This window comes from Lagopus leucura, unplaced genomic scaffold (genome assembly GCF_019238085.1).
Source record: "Lagopus leucura isolate 7727_CA_CO unplaced genomic scaffold, USGS_WTPT01 Super-Scaffold_100004, whole genome shotgun sequence".
NCBI classification, from domain to species: Eukaryota; Metazoa; Chordata; class Aves; order Galliformes; family Phasianidae; genus Lagopus; species Lagopus leucura.
This window is the reverse complement of record NW_024962264.1, coordinates 61,894,946-61,912,719: the sequence shown is the minus strand read 5'-3', so window position 1 is coordinate 61,912,719 and position 17,774 is coordinate 61,894,946. Positions and strand designations below refer to the sequence as shown.

The window sequence follows — 17,774 nt, the reverse complement described above, 5'->3', positions numbered from 1 at the left end:
GCAAAAAAAAAAAAAAAAAAAAAAAAAGAAATCTCAGGAAAAACATATTTCTTGGCTTTTATTCCCACAAAAGAATAATACAGAAAATGAACATCCATCAGAGGTACTGCAGTCTTAAACTAAGCAGATTAGAACATCTTTAAATTGTGGCTGGAAAGAAATTTTTTCTTTCCTAGTCAAATACAGAACAGTTCTTTCAAAATATCAATAAATCAGAGCTCCATTCAACACTGACCCTGGTGAGCAAGTTACCTGTTCTTTGCTCAAGCTATTCTCAAACCTCAAGTAGCAGCATTCATAGTTTTTCTGAATACTTTGGTTATCAAAAGCATTTCATAACTGTACAAAAGCAGCCTGTTCCAATCCTTCTGTGGGATGCTGACATCTGCCTGGGAGCAGGCTCTGACCTAGCACCTGTGGAATGTTCCGACAGCAAAAGGCACAGGATAAGGAGTGACAGGAAATGTTTCTATTATATCTGTGTGTGCATTCAAACATTTGCGTTTAGGAGTCACCCTTTTTCTCAGAGCAGCAGCTGTACCAAGGATTTCTGCAGCATCCCGAGGCAGTCACAGCACACAGCTTCTGCATGCTGCAGCCCTGAGCAGCTTCCAGTCACTCCTCTGCACCTTCTCCTGGTTCAGAAGTAAACACTAATTCCTTTCCAAAAACTTACCATGTCGTTTCCTGTTTGAGGACTGCAGAATCATCTCACAGAAAGCAGTAAAAAATTAGATTGCAACCTACGTAGCACAGGAGTTTGAAAACAAAGCCTCATCTCTCTGGTTTGCCTCTATGATCTCAGCTGAGAGCAGCCTCCTGCCAGCTGCATAGCTCACGTTGCTGTTATCTGTTTCACTGTTTACCTCAACCATCAGCATTAGACCTGGTTTATTAAATCTGGGCTTCCAGCATACCTGGAGAGCCATAACAGGGCCACACAGCAAGAGCATAAGGATGCAGAAAAGTCACACTGTTCTCGTGACACGTTCCCGGCATTAGTCAGGATTTTGCACTTCCCTACACTAACATTTTCTCTCACATCCTTGCTATGTTCAAACAGATGCAGCAGTTTCAAAGTCAGTGTCTGTCCTGATGCAGGTTCTGCCTCTTGCAGCAACTTGACAATTATACTGATAGCTTTGTAATTACATCCTGTTAAGCAATACCTGCTCTGTTTCATTTTTTTAGCCTCCCCTATGTAAAAATATTATTTGAAACAGTTTACACAAACACCTATGAGGAATAGAACTATCAAGTTCATTTCATATCAAGAACTATCAATTTCCCCGGGATGAGAGCATTTATTGAGGTCTCTGAATGGGCTGCACTGTGAGTGCTCTGTGCTCTGAGCTCAATGCCTCCTGCTCCTTCCCAATCCCATTCCTCCACTGCCTTCAAAGTTCCCTCTGGATGTAACCAAACAACAAACAACCAGCAACATATGCTGCCATGCAGAAGTCTATTACATGATACTAGCATCTGGAAAGCCTCAAGAGAAGCAGTTTCCAACACAAGCAATAGCAATATGTAATTGATAAAACACACCTGGTACCTGCAGTGCCTAACAAGACTGTAACTAAGCAACATCAGTAATGATAGCCCCCACCAGATTGAATATCCCAAAAGTAGCCATCTCAGGATATACAATATTCCAAAGCATTCCAAAAGAAAGCCTGGAACCCATTCACCTTAGCAGGAAGAATCTCAACAATACCTTGACAAAAAAGGACAGTAAGCATTATAACCAGGAAAGTTACAGCCACAGAATCATACGATTACAAAATAGCTGAGGTTGGAAGGGACTTCACCGCCCATCCAGCCCCAACTCCCTGCTATGGGCTGGGGGCCCCCAAGCAGCTCAGGCTGCCCAGGGCCCATCCATCCCAGCCCTGACAATCTCTAGGGATGGGGCACCCACACTTCTCTGAGCAGCCTGTGCCAGAGCTTCACCACACTCTTGAGTAAATAATTCGTTCCTAACAACTAACCTAAATCTCCCCTCTGTAAGTTCAAAGCCATTTCCCCTCATTCCACTGGTATCTGCTTGTGTAAAAACTCAGTCCCACTTTGCTTATAAGCTCTCTTCAAGTACTGGAAGTCCCTATACGAGAACTCCATCTTAAACATTACCAAAACATGCTGAGGTTTGAAACATTTCATTGTTAAGTTAACTATGTTATCTATAAGAATTCAATAGGCACGAGGGAAAAAAAGGCTATTTCTGAAGAACACGCTGTCACACTGACCCATTTTGAACATGTGTTTAAAGGCAGCGCAATAAGCTCCAAAAACCAACAAGGACCGATTTGCAAAGTCTCAGTGAGCCACAACTCTGCCTACCTAAAGCAGTTCTCTGGAGCACGAAGGCCCTGCTGCTGCCTGCAGTGCAGTAGCACAAGATGACAGTGCTAGGTGGGGCCAGCAGCACGCAATGGGCTGGGAAGGTCCCCCAGCACAGCTCAGCCCCGTGGAAATAAGGGCATGCACTGCCCAGTGCACACACTGGGTACCGAGAGCACAGCATACAGCAAGGTACTGCACAGGGGGAAGTAGGTCTTACTATAAAGAGACAGAACCTCTATTAGAAAGAAGATTTGTGTGATATTATTATATTTCATTATTACTGTGAAATTTGATTCATTTTGATTCAAAAATTGTGACAAAAGCGACACTTGCAATTCCCTGCACAGTTAATTCTGCGCATATTTTCTTTTAGCTCACTAAAAGTTCACTGATATAAAACAAGAAGTCTTTCGAAAACTATTTGCAGTCAGCTGCTGCACTTCCTTTCCTCCATCGGAGCGGCGTCGGAACACCGCGTCCCCCACGCACGAACCTGCGCTGCCCGCACGCACCGCCGCCACCCGCGCTCCAGTTCTGCAGCCTCATCTCAACTTTTTCCTCTATTTCTCCTCGCCCAGCAGCGCAGCGCTGTCACGCGGGTGAACGAGCCGCGTGCGGGAAAGAGCGACGGGAACGAGCCTCAGCGCTGCCGCCGAACGCTGGAAGAAGGACGGGCGGCAGTGACAGGACAAAATTCAGCCGAGTGCTCCGTGAGGTGAATCACGCCGCCGAGGGGGAACGGAGACGCGGCGGATGCTGAAACGCAGCAGCGCTTCTCGCGGCGCCCCGAGCACGGCGCAAGGTGCCGCTCGAGCCGGAGGGGAACCGCTTTGCCACGCGGCGGCCGCGAGACCCCCAAAGCCCACTCACGACCCCGGAGCCGCGCGGGCAGCGCCGAGGCGGCGGCACCCGGACCTCCCGCGGCCATGCCCCGCTGCTCACCTTGGGTTTGTAGAGCCACTTTCGGAACCTGTTCATCATCCCCGCGGCCGCTGCCCCGCCGCCGCCGCTCGGAGCGCGCCGCCCGCCGGCTGCGGCCACGGGGGCTGCCGGCTGCCCGCCCGCAGAGCGGGCTGCTCGGGAAGCGGGGCGAGCTCTGCCGCTCGCCGCGAGGCTCCGCGGGGCGGAGGGTCTCAGCGCCACCCGAACGAAGGCTGCGCGCCACCGCTTCAGCGCACGGACCGGCCGCCGGCACAGACAGCACCGACCGCTCCGCGCCTCAGCGCCCACCCCCAAAACATTGCGCGGCCGCCCGCCCAACAGCGGCGCCCCCTCACCGCTAGGCGCATGCGCAGGGGCAGGTCCACGCGCTCCCTCAGCACTGCCCACCGGCCCCGCAACCAATCCGAAGGCGGCTGGGTGCGGCCTCCGGAGGGATCGCCCGCCTACCTGGCCCCTTATTTGCGTAACACGAGGCGGGGGCGGGGGACTACATCTCCCAGCATGCCTCACGACGCAGCCGGAGGCGCGATGCGGAGCGCGGCGGCGCAGTGGATGCTGGGATTTGTAGTCTTCTCCCCAGGATCGACGCTGAGCGTGTCGCGTTCAGGTCGCCGAGCCTCTGCTCGTCACAGCTATCCTTATCTGAGTGCGTAGTGATCGTCCGATTAATTTCTAAGCCTCTCATTAGCGCAAGAACCAAGGAGAGAATAATTGCGTTGCTCAGCAACGGCGACAAACAATCGCCGCCATCTTTTCTCCTGCCCGAGTAGTTCTTCGCCAATGCCGGCGCCGCTGAGCCGCACGAAGGAGAGCGCGCGAAGAACTCCAGATCCCGTCAGCCCCCGCGCCCCTCAGCAACCGCGGCGCTGAGGCGGCGGGCGGAAAAGCGGTGAGGTGGTGAATGTAAGGTGAGGCGCCTCGGTGAGGCTGGGCTCGCTTTCGCTATGGTGATTTCGGTCAAGCAGCAGTCTCGGTCTTTGTAGGCGAGAGCGAATATAAAGCCTGAAGGAATCTCTCAGGTCAGTCTGTGGTCAGGCTTAGTGTATGCAGTTGCTTTCCAAGTATCCGCAGGCTCTGCTGTAAAGTATGGCCACTTCGGCTTCCTCCTTTAGCAGGAGTTCTGTATCAGCTAATGGAAGACAACGTTTTCTTCAGGTCTAATTTCTGTCATACACCAGAGTTAGCATTTTCTCCTAAGTGTATGGATGCACTCCGTAACTCAATACGTTTAGTTTGGGGTTTTATGTATTATATGCTTTAAAACAGGATGATAATCACAGCAGTTTGTTTAAATATGTTCACAAGGGAAGAGCCCCTCTATGTCCAGAGCACTCGAGAGGGAGGGAAAGGAAGGAATATCAGCATGTACAAAGGATGAGAGCTCGAACTCATTTTCTACTATGCTAGGAGAAAAAGTATTTGTCATTGGGAGAGCTGTTGGAGCCTGAATTATGATTCAGTCTGAACGAGTGCAGAGGTATTTCTCTCCCCCTTATCCAGGATTCCTTGTGAGTGTAAGAACCTTGGCAGGTACAGAGAGTCGTGTAATGTTCTGCAGAGGAAGGGAGAAATGATGATTGCCCCTACGACACAGACACTGTAACACCTCTTCTGTACTTGTCATCATTTGTCCTGATCCAATCTTGTCTTGTTGGTCATTTATTTAATTTGGACATTTTGTCTTCATCACACAAGGTAACCAAATGCCTATATTGCATATAATCACAGACAAACACTTTCTTTTCAGCAGTATTTTAGTAATTAAAATACTGCTTAGGCAATTACGAGTGAGTTTAATAGTGCTGAAAGGAGAGTATAAGAACACAGTATCAGGAAATGTTACAACATCCTTTTACAACAAGAAATGAATTATCTTTACCACAGTGGCAGTGAATCATCTTGATGAAGCTTTCTTTCCCAACAGCAGAATATAAATATATAAAATGCAAGAACAATTTTCAAAAACATATTTTTCCACCACGCATAATTACTTCTATGTTCATTTTTTTTTCTGATTGCTAAGCCAGATTAATGACTTTCAGACCAGATCATTGTTATCATTGGTCTTTAACACAGCAGCACACACATGTGTATAAACTAATGAATTATAGCTCTTGTCACTCAAACATTAAAATCTAGGTAGCCAGCTCTGTGAACTCTCACACCTACGAGTAAAACATCATTTGAGAGAGATACAGTCCTTTCACTTATGAAACAAAACATGAAGCATAAAAAGTAACAAACTGCTGTGCCTTCAGAGACCTTGGCAGTGGCTGAAGCTACCTATGTGTTGTTGTTACTGCCCAGCCTGCTGACTTCCTTATGTTTAGCATGTCTCTATTCCCATTCCTTTTTTTTTTTTTTTCTCTTTGAAAAATAGGCTGTTAACAACAATTTGTAACAGAATTTAAGATTAAAAATTCTGTTTTCATTTACATCTCACTGGGAAGATCAGTGTATTGAGTAGGACCAGTATAGCCCACATTCAAAAATTAATGCTTTTCTCAAGATTATATTTAATTACATTGTATCAAGTAACGTGATGCAGAAACCATTTAAAGTATCAACCTAGTGATCTCTTGAGATATTTGCAAAATAAGAGATACGTAATTATCTCTTGTATTTTATTGATGTTTCTACAGTTTTCTCGTTTCTCCTGCTAGCGATTCTGAATAACTGTGATTTTGAAAGCTTGACCTAAATGTTCTCTTGTACATTACTGCAGTGCATTTTCTCTATGAGCCTATCAACATACATTATGCTACAACTGAAGAGGGCATGAAAAATTAATGATTTACTATATTTATAGGATTCTCCATGGTGAAGATGGTCAGCCATGGAAAGCATATCACAATAATAATCCAACAGCTTAACAAATTTAACCCAGAAAATCAGAGCATGGAGGATTTCTGGAATGAATCAGCTAAGATGTTGCAGGTACATTAAGTTTCATCTCATTTTACATCGTTTACAACATTTTAGTAAATTATTTTAAATATGAAGTTATCAATTTTCTAACATACTGTTGTAGCTTTCATAGATTCTTTTTACAGTACCAATGTTTTTCATTCATAATTTTAAGACCAAATTTCTTGTTATCTGGTTATCACCAGGAAAGAGAAAAGTAAAAAAAAAATAAGTGCTTGGGTAGCAGCAAAAGGTGGGGGAAGCAACCACGTCCTAAAATGAATCTGACAGTCACAGGGAAAGTTTCTCTTCCACTTCTCAACTGTTTTATCATTGCCTTTCTCCTTTTCTCCTCCCAAATGAAAGTTCCCATCAGCACCACATATTTATATATACAAAAGCAGTTCAGAAGCTGGTTCACAGGATCAAGTATTCTTGCTTTGAGGACATAAGTGATTGTCCCAACAGTGAGATAGAAGGCAACTGGCAGTAAACTGAGTACCCGATTCTAATGTAATACTGCAAGTAACCAGACCAAGGTCTGCCAACCTGTAGCTGCAGCAGTTCCAATCCTTTTCTTACCATGCTCTGTCATCTTTTCACATTTCTTTGTCCTTCGTGACACTCTAACTTCAGCTGATGCAGCCAGTGGGTTGAATCAGCTTTAAAAAGTCATGGAGACATTAGTATTATCAGCCTACTGCTGTCTGTACGTGCTGTGTACTAACAAACTACATTGTCAGAACTCTGATTCTCTACTGCCATGTGGCTCAATTACTCGTTTTCACTTCTGCCAATAAAGTCTAAAGTGCTGCTGTTCCATGTAATTAGTTTCTTCTGTGTTCATTCTGCATAAATAACTACAGGGATATAAAACTTGAGAGGTCTGATAGGGAGACCACAGTTAGGGGTGTTGAATCCACTTGCATTTCTTGACTATTTGCTTTCTTAAATAGTTTCCAGTTAGGCACCTATTTTCTGCCTCTTGCACTGTACTGGCATAACTCTTTATGCATTCATGTGTTGAATTACATCAGGGAACTGATCCAGTTTCAAAATATTCATTTTTCACTGAGCAAAGACTGGGTAAATTCAGCTGAATTCACTGCTGCCAAAATAAATACTTGTAAAAATTAATATTCAGAGCATCGCTCTTCTCAGCCCAGGAAAGGTGACATAAAGACAAAAGAAGCAGTAACTCTATTAGAAAATCATGAATGTTAGGATTCTTGTTAAACTCTTTCAAATGGAGAAGAAAACAGAGCATAGCTGATGTCATAGATAAGGCAAAAATCTTTCTCTGGGATAGTTTAAAACATTCTATTTCACTTCACTTGCTACATAATATTTTTGCTGGGAATTTATCCACCAAAATAAGATCTGTTTTTATAAAGAATTCAGCTTTAGGAAATGTTTCACTTCCAAATTGGTGATTATAATTTCTCATGGAAAATTCATTTTACTTCTTTCAAATTCTATGAAAATTTTGTAGTAGGTTTGTGGTCCCCAAAATATTACTTTGTTTTTGTACACATGATCTCCAGGCTTGGCCACTTACCAATTAGTTGGTATTAATGACTTCAGCAGAAACTTCTTCTGGTTAGGATCCTGATTCAGGCTGTCACTTTAAACCACACTCGAGTTGAGCCTTTATGTCTCATGGTAGGAGCATTACAATTTGCAAACCTAACATTGCTAATTACTGCCCAGACAAAAATCAACAGGGTCAGATTCAAAAGTACAAATCCTTATGGTGGCAAGACACAGCTCTTCACTCAGTTAAGTGGGTACCCAGTGAATCAGACTTGACTTCTCAACGAGTTACTATTTTCTATTCTATTAGAGTTTTCTGTTTGGTTAAATAGTATTCCATCTCCTGGGAGAATAATCAGATTCCATCCATTATCAACTGTGTTTCGTTAATATTATGTATCTTTAAATATTGTATTTGTATGTTTCTAATCTTCGTGTCCTTCTAATGTGATACCTGATATATCTTGTCTAGTTCTTTGATAACCTGTTGATAACAGAAAATACTTGTTAACTTGTTGTCCAGCTGTTTGATGTTGTTCCTGGTGAAACCAACACGTTTGAGCTAGGTTATTTCTTTCACAATAAAAAGGCAGCATGCACAAGTCACTCCAGAATATGTTTTGAGATTCAGCACCTTCCCCAGGCTCTCTACAAGCCTGTGGGAGCCACTATGGACACCAGTATTGAAAAGTGCCAGGTCCTCAAATTACTTCTGACAGCCACATGCAGATACCTGGAACTGTAAGGAGAAGATAGCAGAGGACATTTTACATACCAAAACCTATTTTCTTTCAGAACGAAGTAAGTTTTGTGGAGCAATGTAGATGCTCATAATAGCTGAAGTTAATCTAGTTCCAACACCTCAGGTGCACAGGAATCATCCAACGCAGCCTTGAGCGCCTCCAGGGATGGGTCAACGGCAGCTTCTCTGGGTAACCTGTTCCAATGCCTCACCACTCTCTGAGTAAAAAATTTCCTCCTAACATCTAATCTAACTCTCCCTTTTTTTAGTTTAAATTCTTGTTGTATCACTGTGCATTTTCCATTCATATGAGAATATGTTCTAAATCTCATAGGTTAGAAAACCCAGTTTTCAAGAGAGAACATCATCTCTCCAAGGCCACTCAGGAAGCAAAAGAGAAAGGCCTGTCCCGGTCTCATTTCCCCCTTGCAGCTCCTATTTCTTGTTTTTATAAACAAGTGGAGTTAGGGAATCTCACTGATTGTTAGCCTTCTGTTTTTAGAGTAAAACTAATGAAATTTGGTTCCTTCTAATTAGAATGCTATGATAAAAATTAGTCTGGAGGAAATTCTGTGTTAATTTCCACATATTTTATTTCTGCATCATGTTAATTTTATGTCGTGAAAAGAATTTATGTTGATTGTTCCCACTATGTTCCCATACGTGATTTTCTTCCAGGAAAGAAATTACACTTTGCCTTGTAATTCAGCTATTTACAATCTTTGCATTTATTGCATAGTATTTTATAATGCTTGGAACACAACAGTGGACTTGTTTTTCACTGGGAATACTTTCAGGAACGTGGGTTCCTTCATTACATGATGTGTGACTCCTAGCTGCAACAAGCCAGCCTTCACCTTTGATCTCAAAGAGTCTGTTATGGCCTTCAAAGCTCATAAAAACAAATAGTAAGTGCATGTAAATGCTCTTGTTCCAGTGTTATGACCTCACTGATATTAAAACAGAGTTCACTCGGAGTTGCCTGGAAAACACATTAACTTAATTATTTAAATCTGTCTTGGTTCTTTAAATTATGGATATTCACATTCAAAACTACATGTTCATTTCTATTATTCTTTGTTTGAATGCAAACACTGCTTCTCTTTGCTCATCTTCCTAAATGCTTTTTAATACTCTTCCCATCAGTTGATGCCCTCCAGATAATATCTTCATTTTTGTTTATTAAAGCCCCTTCTTTTTATTAAGTATCTTCAATTAAATCTATTAAAAATGATCCGCATCCATAGAGATCCTTCATCAAGTATATTTTACATAAGGGCATGATTTTATCAGGCTTTCTATAAAACTGCTTCTGCTCATTTTGAAGGGAAAAAAGTTTTGCATCAAACTGAATCATCACAGGCAGTTTTTCTTCCAACTGACTGCTAGAATCAAGATTTTGCTACGATAACAAGACACACTCTAATACAGAATCTGCCATGCAATATTTGTGCCTTTCTCTGTGTAAATAACTCACCTTATTTTCAGCAGAATTATTTGCTTCAATTAGAATTGCAAGATCAGACCCACCATATGACCTTTATAAACCTCACCTACTAAAAAGCTGGAGTAGCCACTTCATATCCACTGTTCTACTCCTTTATTCCTCTGATATTGATAGCAAGAGGAACCTGTTTATGAGCTTTCCATTTGCAAGAACATGGTGTAATTTGGCATAAACCTTCATCGTTCTCATTTGTGTTGGTTCAGCTGTATGTCTCACACATGCCCACTCAACTGTGAGTAACATCTCCAAATGTCAAATGTCACTGGTTTATTTTTTGGTATGAAAATAATTTAATGGAAGATTATTTTGATATATGCAGTGGAAAAAATCTAATCTAGTCGAATCTAGTTTGTATTATCGCTCACTGAAATAGATGCATGTTATGATCTTTCTAAGAAAAGGATGGAATCTGATTTTTCTGCAACATCCTGCTCATGTAACTTAATAAGTACAAGGGAACATAGCCTTAACTGTACCTCTTTGAGATGATCAGCATTGTTACATGAAAATACTAGCTGGTGTCTGCAATATAGACTGTAAATAGTAGAAGCAGTGCATTCTCCTATTTATATCCTAACATCCTAAAGCTTCTCTCCCTATTGCAATGGCTAGAAGCATTTTCACTCACTGCAGGGGTGAAAGAGGACTCAGTTCTCATAACTGATCCAAACCCCAAGGAAGTCAGTGGGGATATTTTCTTTCATTTTCATGGCATTTTGATTAGACCCCTGGAGAGACTAGCACTGATATCAGAAGTGCTATAAATTAATCAGAGAGCATCTGCAAGTAGGCAAGATCAGTACATGAAATTGCACAGTCCTCTCAGGAGGTGCAAGCTATTTTATCTTTTCATCAAATATTACCTTCTTCCATAAATGTTTGTTTCACCTTAAACTAAATCCTTATTTTGAGGGGTCTCAAGCAGGGCATGGCTGATGTTCCTTCCCTTCCTTTCCTTTCCTTCCCTTCAGAAACAAGAACTTTTCTTTCTTTCCTTACCCATCCTTTTCTGACCCCCCCTAAACAGCTCCTATTGTCATGCTTATTATCATGCACCCACACTGGCAAGGCTTGCTTTTTGCAGATACTTCTCCGTTTAATTTATGGTATTTGTAGTACTAACAAATTTTGAACATTGTTTGTGTTCACAAATCCTAAGCTTAAGCTTTCTGACACATTCTCTTCTGTTCTCAAGGCAACTTGACCCATTCCCAGCTACAGTTAAGTGACAAGGAGCAGGGAAAATATGCCCCCAGAAGCAGACTAAGGGCACTGGGAATCTCTCAAAAGGCAGAGATAATGCCAGTCAGCACATATTCCTACGTGAGTCAGTCAATCTCATGCACAGGCAGGATCCTTCTTTTTGAACTTAAACACTTGGGAATCAGGAAAACTGAAATTCATTGTCATGAGGAGAATGTGTTCAGATATTTTTTATGACAATGACATTGTGAACACATATTACAATGTTTTACTTACATCCAGTACAGCCATTGCTCAACACTATGAAATATAGGCTTCCAAACATTAAAAAGATAGAACTGTCCAATATACTCTTATAAGCTTACTATGCTTTACACAACAAAACAGATAATAAGCTGTAATGTTTGAGATAGAGAGGTTGTTTCTGGAGGCATATTGTTCCAGATTAATTGTCTTAGATGAATTTCAATGATGAGTGCAATAAAAGATGATAGCTGCATGTTACTTTCACCTTTACATTATCTGCCCTTTCTCATGCTGGAGCACTCACGAGAGATGCTTGCAAAGCTAACCAACTAGTAGTTGAGGGGAAAGCAGTTGAGGAGTAATTGAGAAGGTAAGAACATGGCCTGATGGACAGTAGAAAGACACAAATTTTAGCATTTATGAATTTTTTTCTTGTTGCTTGACTTTGTGTTATCTGGGGAAAATCTGTTACTAAATCCGTACTACAGTTCCAGATTTGCAAAATATTACCCAAAAAGGAATCTCTTTAAAAAATGTGATGTGCCAGCCCTCTGAGCTGTTCAGTATGTGTGTTTTTCAGTTACCTCAAAATGATTGTACTTCTTTTTATACACAACTAACGTTTTATTTCCAGAAAACAATAATTGTTATTAATTTTGTGTCTCTATAGACTCTTAATGTGGCAGAAGAAAAATTTGTATTGGAAACACTAGCTGGATGCATAGAATATAAATCCTTACTGGATGTAGTAGTCAATGCCTTTTTTGCTCGTGAGGGGAGATACTGCCTGATTTCTGAGCGTAATCTCTACATAGGTAAGCTCTCCTCAAAACAGCAAATATATTTAACACAGATCTTTAAAAAACATTATTTTATTAGTGCAGGTCTTATTATTACATTTGAAGTATTGTGCTCAGTGCAGTATGAAATACATAGGCTTTTCCAATAGCCTAATGTTGTAATGTCTAAATCCTGAAATTGTTATTTAGTTTGGGCTCTCACAGGTATCAGGTGGATATTTATCTGAGAAAATTCAGTAGAATATACCTAAAGATAAGGTTGATTGTAACATACAGGCTGGAAATAACATCACTGGCTAGAAGTATCTTGAGAGCTCATTGTTTTCCTTTATTGTTTTCTGTGAGATTCAATACCTTTGCCATTCAGAAATGAAATTGAATAACAAAGCTCTGTCTGTTGAGGAGCGCAGCATGTCTCACAGGATAAGAAACCATTGTTTCTATCCATTTATTAGTTCCTTCATCATTAGTCATCACAATACTGTGGATAGACTGATGCCTTGTCTCCATGTGTTATAGGTCAGCTGTCTACCTTACGCTAGTTCCTAAATTAAAATCAGTTATAATGCAACTATATCTGATAGAATGAGCTAATTAGCTAGAGTAGGTACTATCCCCAGTGCTATTTCAGGCATTGAGAAGTACTTAAAAATCATCTTTTAAATATTTTTATGCTGTGCATTTAATACAGACACACTTAGCTTGAGTTAAAAAGTTCCTAAATGAATTGGAATCATGGACTGCGCTGGCATTGGTTCACTGACTCTTTTGGGGTACTTTGTAATGTCCAGACTGCTTCATTCCAAATGACTGAAAATATTAAAACATAGCAAACAAGCACATCTACATTTTATGTTTTAAAAGCTGTTTCATTTCTACAGTAATTCCGGTTTCTTCTATCGAAGTCCCAGGAAAGACTTGAAGTCTGAACCAAGTAACAACCTAAAGGGAATGTCAGGGACAAAATTCACAGAAGATTGAGTTTTTTCTAAATGATAATGCTTCACTGTCTCCATTTCTCCAAAGCTTTGTTTTTCAGTGTCTGGACCATGTAAATTATACCTTTAAGCTCAGTGTTGCTATAATTGGATTGGCAGGACTGGTCCACTCAAAAGCCTCCATTAATCATAGACAAAGGGGAGACCCCAGAAGATTTTCCTTCATCAACAAGTTGAGAGCTTAAGGTCATTGGCTTATATTTTTTTAAGCGGCTTGTGATTCCCTTTGCCAAGCTGCATTGACACTTAAATGATCAAAGCTGCTTATAAAGGCTGTTGCTATGTGTGAGCAGATTTTAATTTAATAAAGCTTGTAGGAGATAAATGTATATTCTACTAAAACTGCTTAAATGTGTTGCTATGCTAAAACACAAGATTGAAGCGTGATGATACACTGAGTTTGTTGCAGCATTTTGGTCAGAATTTCTTGGTTTGGTGGCAGCTAAAATACTGCAGTGTGAGTGAAGTCTGACTGATGCAAGTGAATATAGTCAAGTAAAAGCTGATACAGAAGCTTGTGAACTTTGCAGGCTCATTGAAATCTCAAAGAACTGATTCCTCCTTTATCAAACTGCATACGTGCCAGAAGAAGATGAGAGAATCAGACTTGGATTTCTCAGAGAATTCCACAATTTTAAAATTTGCCATAATTGTAATTTAGAATAAAAACAAAAATTGTAATATCTATGCAAAATAGTCACTTGCAAATAAAAGGGAAATTAAATACTAGAATTTTTATGTTTAGAATTTTTGTTTTGTACCATAAACTGTGATTTGGGAATAGGTATCCTCTCTAAAAATATTAAAAACAGAATATGTTGAATATGTTGAGAAATCCACTACAAACTTTTTTTAGTTTATTTTTCTTTACTTCAAATTTTACCAGAACGACTTTTCTTATACGTATACGAAAATGTTCATTACCTCACAAGAGAGCTGTTTATAACAATTTAATTCTTTCAGCAACTTTTCAGTCATGCCTCTTAGGAGCCATTTGACTCCTGATATCCTGCCTTATTGCTAGATATCTAGCCTTATTGCTAGAATAATATGGAATTTCACTGATGGAATGCATGTACTTGGTGTATTGGATGATACAACTGCCCAAAGACATGGGCTGCCCTTATCCCCACTGCCCTCCTGCTCTCACCCCCATGAGTTAGAACAAACTTTTAGCCACCATTCAGCAAACTGAGAATGAAACTGTTTCAGGTTAAAATCCACAATCTGATTCACCTTGGCTGTGTGCGTGTATTTGCCCCAGAGAAGAAATGCCAGGAAGTAAAAGCAGATAAAGGAAACAAGCATTTAGAGGTTGACAGAGCTGCTTATCTTATAGCAATGAGGTTGACAGTGAAATGTCTTCAAAAGCATGGCAAGATCTTAGAGGATTCCAAGTTCTGCACTAATAGATCTCCCAGATATTTGCAGGTATCAGGATGATCTCTATCTTGGGTACTTTTTGGATAGCTACTGTTGTTTTACATTTTTAGTGTAATTGGATAACTGTTACAATTTTTGCATTGAATTCTCTATAAATTCTTCATAAAACTGAAAATCTATGCTAGCTTAGATCTAACTCAAGAGACAGGTAACAGATTTATATGAACCACAGCATAGTCACAATGCAAATAATAAGCATAAGCTGAATATGATAACTTTTCTTTTACAATTTCTAACTGTCAAGCACTATATTGCCCAGTTAGATAAGCAGTATTGATGAGTATTTAAGATTAAAGTCCTAGAGCATGCTGAGCAGAGGGTACACCAGACTTTCCTGTTGCATTTTCAATATATTTCTCTTTTGGCAGTTATTTGCTATTTGGCGACTTTTCAACTCGAAGAGCTTGGTCTTCAGCACTTCAGCAGAATTGTGAAATCTCTAGACACTGTAAAAATGCATAAGGTAATAAAAGTACAATTTTTTCTTCACTAATTAGTGTTTTCTTCATTGTAATTGGTTAATCAGATAATTTCAACTTTCAGTATAATTTAAATGGAGAAATTAGTTTTCAGTTGTAATTCAGCAATTAAATAGAAATTATTATTCTGTTATTACAAAAATCTTGAGTTTCTGTACTTAGGCAGCAACTACCTCATATTCAAACAAAGATTGTTACATTGTATTTTTTATCGTCTAAAGCAGTAGAATAATCCCAAGATCTATAGTTCATGTGATTTACAGTTGTCCTTCTAGCTTACTCTTGGTTCTGCTTGCATTCCATCTTTAACTTCAAGCAATAGAAAAAGTTTTTGCCATACACGAAGAATCTGTTCATGCCAGTTTGTATTCTTTTTTTCCCAAGCAACCCACTCCCACTTTGATGATTAATCCTACTGCCCTTCCAATGCTTTTCCCCTTTTCCAGAAAAAGCAGAGTTTCTAGGTTGGATTTATGCGTTTACATCAAATTACATCAAATTACATCAAATTACATCAAATTACATCATTACAAAATATATACAACTGATCGTTCCATTGCTGCCAAACAGAAAGAAAATTCTGCCCGCTTTTCCTCCCTCCTCATCAGCTTGGATTTCTCTCCTCTACTTGTTTGCTGGTTTCCATGAAACTTATAAAAATGTAAATATCTTTTGCTTCTCTTTAAAGATGTTTGAAGGCACTGACTATCTTAAAAGCTATGCTTTAATGCCAGGGAGAAGGATAAACTGGCTGGCAATGCTTTCTCATAAGCCCTGCTTTTTTGGGAAAATAAGCTAAAAATTAGATTACTGGTGACATACTTGTGTTAACTGTGACAATGTGGGTGTTGCAAAGCACATATAAACACAATGTTTGAATAGCAAATAGCATAGTCTTCTATATACATGTGAGATTTGGGGAACAGCCAAATTTTAATCATTAGTACTCAAAAGGTGATGTTTCTCTTTTTTCTGAGCATTGAATGTTCATGTGGATGGCTGTATCTTTCTCATGAGCACAGTTGCTTTGTATTATGTAGGAAGAAAGAAGGTTAGGTTGTCTGCATAATGCTTTTAGGAACGTTCTGGTCACTTTGCTTTCATGTATTTACCATGGATTGTTTTTATTAATTCCATTCAGAGAACAAAATTCTGTATTTCATTAACTGTTAGAAGAAAAACCCAAACAAGTGGCTAGAAGAATTACCTTAATCTGATAGACAGACAAATCACTCTCTCTAAAATGCTCTCCCAGCATCTTCTTTAGTAAACATCTTAGAAACAAGCCACTGGATTGGATGCATTTTGAGCTCATTCAGCTAGCAACACAATCTTCCCACTTCATACCAGTTATCTCTTGTTGATTCCATTCACCCAGATGTATACGTTGTCACTACCATGATGTTTTATTTCAGACAGTTTCTCTTTTCTTGTCTGGAATGATTTTTGTCTGGTAGGGAAGTGCTGCACGTGTGATGATCTGCACCTACTACATTTTTTTCTCCTGTAGATGTTTGCTTAAGTATTTTATCAGATCCTCATCACCATGGTACCTAGGTTTTCCTTTCTTCCATTAGAAGAGGTCCTTTGTCTGCAAAGTAAAACTAGATTATACTGATGCACCTGCAGTAGAGGATTTAGAAGCAGTATTTGGTCCCCCAGCAACCGAGACAAAAAACAGCCAGAGGCAGATTAACAGCCTTAGCAACAGCCTGAAGTTGTCAGCAATTTGGGATTCTCCATCAGGATGCTGACTTGTACATATTGCCTGATGACTGTTGTGCCTATGTTCAGCTGAGGTAGAAAATAATTGTTCACACATATTTACTTAGAAAAGATGTATTTCGGTTAAAAGATAAATGTTTCTGCATATCACAGGCTGACTGGAATTTTTTTAATCATGCAGATAAACCATACACAAGTGAGTAGCTTTCATGAAATTAAAGGCACTATGTTTATGAGATCTACTGGTTTGAGTAAACCTTCTTCTTAGAGCACTGCATGACAGAATCCATTTGAATGAAATTCAGTGTTTCCCTATGACTGGTGCCTTCAAGTATTTTCCAGGCAGAATAATAATACTACCTTGTTCACACACATTCATCTGCTTGAACAGAAAATTATAGGATCACATTCTATACTTTTAAGAATATATACAAGAATTCTTTGTGGTTGTATACTTACAGAATCATAAGATAAAACCCAGTTTTGTAAACTTAGCAGGATTGTTCTTGAACAACTTAGTTATGCATTGCTAACTCAAGTCTATTTTCATGCTTAATTATTCATACATTTTATTATTTTATTTTTGTGATAAAATTTTAGGGTTTGTACGATAGAGGAAAGACGCTGTTGATATAAAATGTTGAAGTAAACATTTATAATTTCATACTTGCCCCGTAGAAAATGCATTCCCTGTAGCATTTAAGAATAGGTTTCATTCTATTCTGTTCTGGTTGTTACCAGTGGCTCTGAAGTCATTTGTAAAGAACTTCTGAGATCAGCAAGTAAAATTAAAATAGAAAAATTATTTCTGTTGTTATGAGATAGGAATAGTAGGAAAGGGTCAGTAGGAGGTAGGACAAGATCATCCTCCTCAAGGATATAAGGACAGAAGGTCAAACAGTG

General features: G+C 39.8%; 2 protein-coding genes across 6 annotated transcripts in view; one reads left to right on the top strand and one right to left on the bottom strand.

Moving 5' to 3' along the window:
* ZFYVE28 (zinc finger FYVE-type containing 28) overlaps positions 1-3,343 on the bottom strand; it is a 145,681-nt gene extending 142,338 nt beyond the window's left edge. For all 5 annotated transcript variants that reach the window (XM_042871724.1, XM_042871725.1, XM_042871726.1 and 2 more), the window contains exon 1: positions 3,289-3,343. In XM_042871724.1, coding sequence (XP_042727658.1) covers positions 3,289-3,327 — 39 coding nt within the window. In that variant the 5' untranslated portion in view covers positions 3,328-3,343. The remainder of the gene's footprint in view (positions 1-3,288) is intronic.
* Positions 3,344-4,108: 765 nt separating this feature from the next.
* CFAP99 (cilia and flagella associated protein 99) overlaps positions 4,109-17,774 on the top strand; it is a 48,881-nt gene continuing 35,215 nt past the window's right edge. Inside the window, exons 1-4 of the mRNA XM_042871709.1 lie at positions 4,109-4,196; positions 6,098-6,225; positions 12,097-12,241; positions 15,036-15,130. Coding sequence (XP_042727643.1) covers positions 6,106-6,225; positions 12,097-12,241; positions 15,036-15,130 — 360 coding nt within the window. The 5' untranslated portion in view covers positions 4,109-4,196; positions 6,098-6,105. The remainder of the gene's footprint in view (positions 4,197-6,097; positions 6,226-12,096; positions 12,242-15,035; positions 15,131-17,774) is intronic.